General features: G+C 47.7%; 1 protein-coding gene across 1 annotated transcript; it reads right to left on the bottom strand.

Moving 5' to 3' along the window:
* Window positions 1-2,402: 2,402 nt before the first annotated feature.
* LOC144119831 (uncharacterized) lies at window positions 2,403-4,026 on the bottom strand. Its single transcript, XM_077652361.1, has 2 exons — window positions 3,765-4,026; window positions 2,403-2,593 (listed from the first exon to the last, which is right to left on the bottom strand). Exons 1-2 carry the CDS (start codon window positions 4,024-4,026, stop codon window positions 2,403-2,405), a joined length of 453 nt encoding a protein of 150 aa, XP_077508487.1.
* Window positions 4,027-5,768: the final 1,742 nt, after the last annotated feature.

Here is a 5,768-nt window from a genome sequence, read left to right as displayed (position 1 = left end):
GCCTTTGCCCCGAAGTGGTCGCAGTCAGGCTGATGTTGATGCCAGTATGAACGCACCTGCTGCTATACCACGGTCGCTTATGAACTGGGCGCGTCTGTACGCTGTCAGCAGCTATAAGCTTTGTTAACCAAACCAACCATACTTATGTCGCACGGTTTCGATCGCACATGAGATGTCTGCACAGAGGTGGCTTGCGTGGTTAAGGCTGAATCACACCACGTACCTGTCTGCGAATCAGCAACCGAGAAATGTCAAATGGCTTCACCCCCGCGCGATTTATAGGAGGCCCGCGAATCTGTGCGGGCCAGGTCTGGCAACCGGCCTGCTCTTCCCAACGTTTCTGCTGCCGTAAATGTCTCTCTCACTCTGATTCATTTTCAAGACACCAGGGTTAATCCGATTAAATGCTAGTTATTCAACATTCAACTGCCACTCCCTTAGATTTCATGCTAGCCACTCCAAAGAGACCAATCATCGGCGAGAGGGATGAAATCGGCCAAGGGGAAGAAAAATTCAGGGGGCACTTTGTTGGCCTTAAGTGCGGTGAGGCGAAAGCCTTTAGCGCGGTGTTGCTGCTTGTGTCACTGATGTGGGGTTAAGATGTTAAGTATAGAGTTGTTTGTGAATCTTAAGTGCTGGAGGGGCGTTTGGTAGGCACCCGTCTGATTCGACGCCTTTCCGCAAACACTCTCCAGCATCGTAAACAAGGAGAACAACACACGCGTTGGCAGTAAGTAGCTAGTCGTTAGCACGCTCGGCTGCGTAACGGAAGGATAGTGGTTCGAAACCCAATCGTGCACAAAGATTTTTTTTCTTGTCGGGATGAAGAGCGTAACGGACGGGCGGACAGGGTCGCGAGCATGAGCCATTAAAGGCTTTCGCCTTAATAAGTAGACGCAATTGACTAGAAGGGCTCCTTTAAGGGAAAGGGGTGGGGAGGGGGGGGGGGCATTTGCCTGGCTCAAAGTTGGCTAGGGTGGGGAGCGGTGAAGAGGGGAGCAGGCCTGATGCAGCCCCTGTCCGCGGACACAGTGATAGAATCTATGCGCGTGGACAAATCTCGTCTACTTGTTTTTTCTGCTTCCCAGCGTTGCCAATGACTTTAAAGCAATCTAGCGACTTTGGTTCACCAATAGAGTTAGTCGGGCGCGAAGCGCGCTGAGGCCGTTTCCAATGATATCGGCAGGAGGCGCTGCAGCTCACTTCATCTTGAAGTCACTGGTTTCTTTACTTCATCTGAAGGAGGCTGGAGCCGTGCTGCGCGAATTATGCGCTTTTGATTTCCGCAAAAATCGCCCACTCAATAGATCAGTATGCTGAGACAAAAATATGAAAATCTTCAGCTAAAGAATAAATGATTCTCTATTGGTCCGCATCATTCATTTTGCGATTGCGGCTGCAACTGGTCTCTGAACCGCGTACTTTTTAAAAAGATCATTGATGGATTGGTAGCCCTTATGGCAGTGACAGAAAGCTATTCCGCTCAAGCTAGAGCCCCCGCTGGAAGTACGAAAAGTTAAATGCATAAAAATTCAGTTCGACTTTCTTAAACGAAGGCCTTTTGTAAAAGGCGCTCAATTTTCCAGCAGAGCAATTTCTGTAGTTTTGGACATCCATGGCCAACTCGTACCCTAAGGAAACGTTTCAAGTGGTGTTCAGTCAGGGCTGGACGGAGTCTGTGGGACGCGAATGCTGCATCTTTTAGATTGGCGTGATAAACAACCGAGGGAAGTGCAACAAACACATTTATTGCTTTTGTAAACATGCCAAACTGCACATACACAAACCCGACGCCCACAGAAGGAAGTGCACACAACACTGAGATACAGTAGGCAGAGCGATAAACGTAAATATATTCCGCGAGCTAAACGCAAAATTTTTGAACTGACACGTTTTGCAAGCAATGTCAGGAGAAAACACATGAAGTATGAGAGAGATGGCTGCAATTTGTTTTTCTTTCCTTCACGTTGCAAAATGTAGTTACTCCACTTGTGACGTAGGTCACCTCAGTTAACGAAATGCGGACATCAGCTTTGTCACGACCATCGTTACTGGCATGGAAAGAAAAAAAAGTACAAATGAAACACCACATTATCAATGCATCACATCTATTGTGAGCTGAATTTATTGCTCCTCAACAAGTAGCATTGAAAATTGTGGTTACAATGAAAAAGCTAAAAACCGAGTAATAAAAAAAAAAGCTTGCCTGTTCGGACATTTTTCATGGAACAGGGCAAGAATTGAAATGGCAGTGATGAGCATGCACCTCTTGACTAGCAATGACACGTAAACATGAAATTTTCCTCCCTCTGGGACTGCTTTTTGTGCTCCAGAAACGAAATGTCCAGATCCGAAAATGGTGCATGCTCCGGCAAATCGAAGGTGTCTTCGTACAGCCAGCGCTAGTCCTCGGGCTTCTCTTCGGCGGGGCGTTGCTCCTTTTCTTTTTTTCCGTTCGGCGAGTCAGCCCTGGTCAGCTTTATATTGAGAGGATCTGCGCCTGCAGTGCCTTTACACAATCCCGATGGGCCGGCCTCCTCGCCGTCTCCGGATGTTTGGTTTGGCTGGAACTTCTTGGTCGGCCAAGGCTCATCTACAAAGATGAACGGACGAACAGTTTGAATAAAGTGACGATTAGGTGCAGAACTGGTCTATGCAAGAGTATATTTTCATTAAAATGCAACGAAGATGAGACAATCTTTACATCCAGCGCCTCGTCTCGGCGTCCCTCCTTTGCTTCGTATTGACTGCAACTATAACAATATATTAGCAGGGTGTTTCGCCGGCGGTATCTGTGAATACGAACAGGCTGCAGTTGTGCGGCTAGAATGCACATAAATGCTTTCTAAACTGCCGCCTTTTAAATACGGTATTCGCCGAAAGCGCCCCTAACACGAGACGCAGAGGTTAGCTTATAGACGCGCAGTGTTCCACGTCTGGCAAGCGTTTCCGGCATGGACACAGCAGTAAGCTATTGACCACTTTGAACTGAAGCGCACTAAATATGGACGCGGCGACACAATATTAAAAGAAGAGATAAGTGGGCGCATGTGGACTTTGATGAAGCCAAGTTATTATATTTTGCAAAAAATATCAAACACAAAAATAAACTACTTGCAGCACGTGAAACACGAGTTATTTGAAAATTAACATATTTAGAGAGCGCCACCGACAAGTGCCAACGCGTGCGCCGTCAAAGCCTTTCTGCCGAACTCAGCACGAATACGCAATAGGTCTGTAACACTAGCATTTCAGCCACAAAGTTGTATTAAACATAATCAGTATCTCGGATGAGACAAAATTTACGCTAATTCGCGCTCTATTCAATATTGGTTTTAGGGTCTTCCGACGCCATACGCCGTCATGTAATATAGCGCTGAAAGAGTCGGACGGCATCAATAAATCCTAAACAAGTACAAATAGCATAGCCGAAGCTGAGCTTAACTGTAAGTCAGGTAAGCACGCTGAGAACGCAGCATAAATACTATGTACCCTAAACACATTCTGCAAGCAATACACGATATTCGCAAGGGCTATTGCAGAAATAAAAGGAAAATACAGGAGCCATGCGGCGCTCGTTTGGGTGTGCATGAAATCGCCCTCTAATTACGATTGCACACAGCATTACTTGTCACAACTGTCTCGTAATGCACCTTAACCGATATTGTAAAAAATGTTACAAACTATTCACTAGGGTCTCTACGCTACGTTGTTCGGCCCGAAGTAGTAATTAACAGTCAACTGCTCAGAAGGCTAATCCTTACCTTCATATTCCTCTCGGAGTCTTTTGGTAGCCTTGCGTTCCTTGTTGGACGGGTTGCGGGTGGCAGATTTCTTGTCGCTGGCTTTGGGCCCACCCTTTTCCTTGCCTCCTCCAACCTCTTCTGATTCGCTAGGGCTCAACCACGACCAATTTTGGAGAAGGTTCCACAGCATCAGTTGTTTCCAGATGCCCACGTCTCTGCGGCTCTCCTTGATCTTCTTTATTTTCTTCCTGGCTTGGGCCAAAACCCTGACCGCGTCCATCTCCATAATCAAAAGCTCTCGAAGGAAAAGCAACGGCGACATTTGTTTCCGGATGCCGACGTCTGTGCGGCTCTTCTGATTCTCCAAAATGCGCTTCCCATTCATTCCGATCAGCAAAGGCACACAACTGTGCTCGGAAAAATCAGTCTGCAAGACTTCAGCAACTGTCACCTAGCTATCTCAGCTTGAAAAACTCAAGTGACACACTAAATTCTTGGAGCTCTTCCCTTGTTACCTGCAGCATTCGCAATGCAGAAACAGTCACCGCAGCTGAGGAGGTTGCCATTGCGCTCGCGCTAGCCGACCCTAATACCAAAGTCGTCATCAGTGACTCTCAACAGGCTATTCGCAATTACGATGCTGGCCGTATCTCTTGCCAGGCGTTACACATTCTACGTTCTACAGCACCCTCTTCCACATCTCGCTTACTTCTTTGGGCTCCAGCCCACGAGTCGCTCAGCGGAAACGCCCAGGCACACACTCTCGCTCGAGATCTCAGCTGCCGAGCCGAGAGTATGATCAGCCACCCTGCTTCCGCTGACACTAATATCCCACGCGCTTCACTATCTCTACTCACCACTTACACGGACATACTCCAGCACTACAGACTCCAAAGGTGCACATATCCTCCCGCACACCGCGATCTAACAAGACGCGAGGCCGTCCAATGGCGCAAACTACAAACTGGCAGCTTCCCACACCCCCTCTTATACAGCAGGATCTTTCCGGAACAGATAGACCCCATGTGTAAACACTGCTCAACTCCAGCCACACTCATACACATGGTGTGGACTTGTACACATTACAACAGAGACAACGCAAACACCCCAGAGACGTGGGAGTCTCTCCTGTGTACTTCCAAGCCAGCAGACCAACGCTGGCTTATCCAGCGCGCGGTGGAGGCCGCGGCATCCCAAAGGATCCCCGCCGACCTCCTCTAAGTCAGCGCAACCGGTCCTTTGACTGGTCCCCTGTTTTTGGGCGCAATAAAAGAGTTTACCTACCTACCTTGTTTGGGAAAGGGTCGTTGGTAGCAAGGGTTAATCGCGCCTCCACCAATGGGATTTACCTTCACTGCACAAAGGCGAACATCCGGTTTCAGGTCAAGGAGATAAGAAGAGAAAGGGAGTGGTTTCCTGCAGACCTCTAGGGCCAGATACGAGAGAGATTAAGGAAAGCAGACCCTGCCTAATATTCTTGGAAGTGTATGGATGGTGACCTCATTTCGAGACCACCCTTTTTTGCCACCAGTTTTTCCCCCCTTTTAAAATGGCGCCGGCTGGTTGATGTCGAGAAGGAGTGAGGAGGAGGAGATTTACCCTTTAGTTGAAGGTGCGATAAGAGATGCTTTTGAAAGCGAGCAGCATATTCATTCTGGAGCTTCAGAGATTTCGAACCAGCATGATAATGGTGCTCCAGTGGCCATAAGGAAAATTTCAGACAGGCAGGTTTTTGATGTATACTGACGAGAGTTCCGAAATTTTGTTTTTGTCATACTGGCACACAATGGTCAGCATATGTTTGTACCTCTGCCTTGTGTCCCTTATGCGTAACTAATAAAAAGTATCGTGCAAGAGCAATACCTGTAGGAAATAAGAATGCGCCACCGATGCCCAGTAAATGTGCGGCAGGCTAAATGCCGTAGGCAGTTTCACTGAGTAAACTAGGCCTAAACAGATGCGATGGCGTTATCGAACTAAGAAGCATGTATGCATGTTAGCTGCAGAAATTGCTTCTATTAG

Source organism: Amblyomma americanum, chromosome 2 (assembly GCF_052857255.1).
Source record: "Amblyomma americanum isolate KBUSLIRL-KWMA chromosome 2, ASM5285725v1, whole genome shotgun sequence".
Taxonomy (NCBI): Eukaryota; Metazoa; Arthropoda; class Arachnida; order Ixodida; family Ixodidae; genus Amblyomma; species Amblyomma americanum.
The sequence above is the reverse complement of the archived record's forward strand: the minus strand, read 5'-3'. Positions and strand labels throughout refer to the sequence as shown.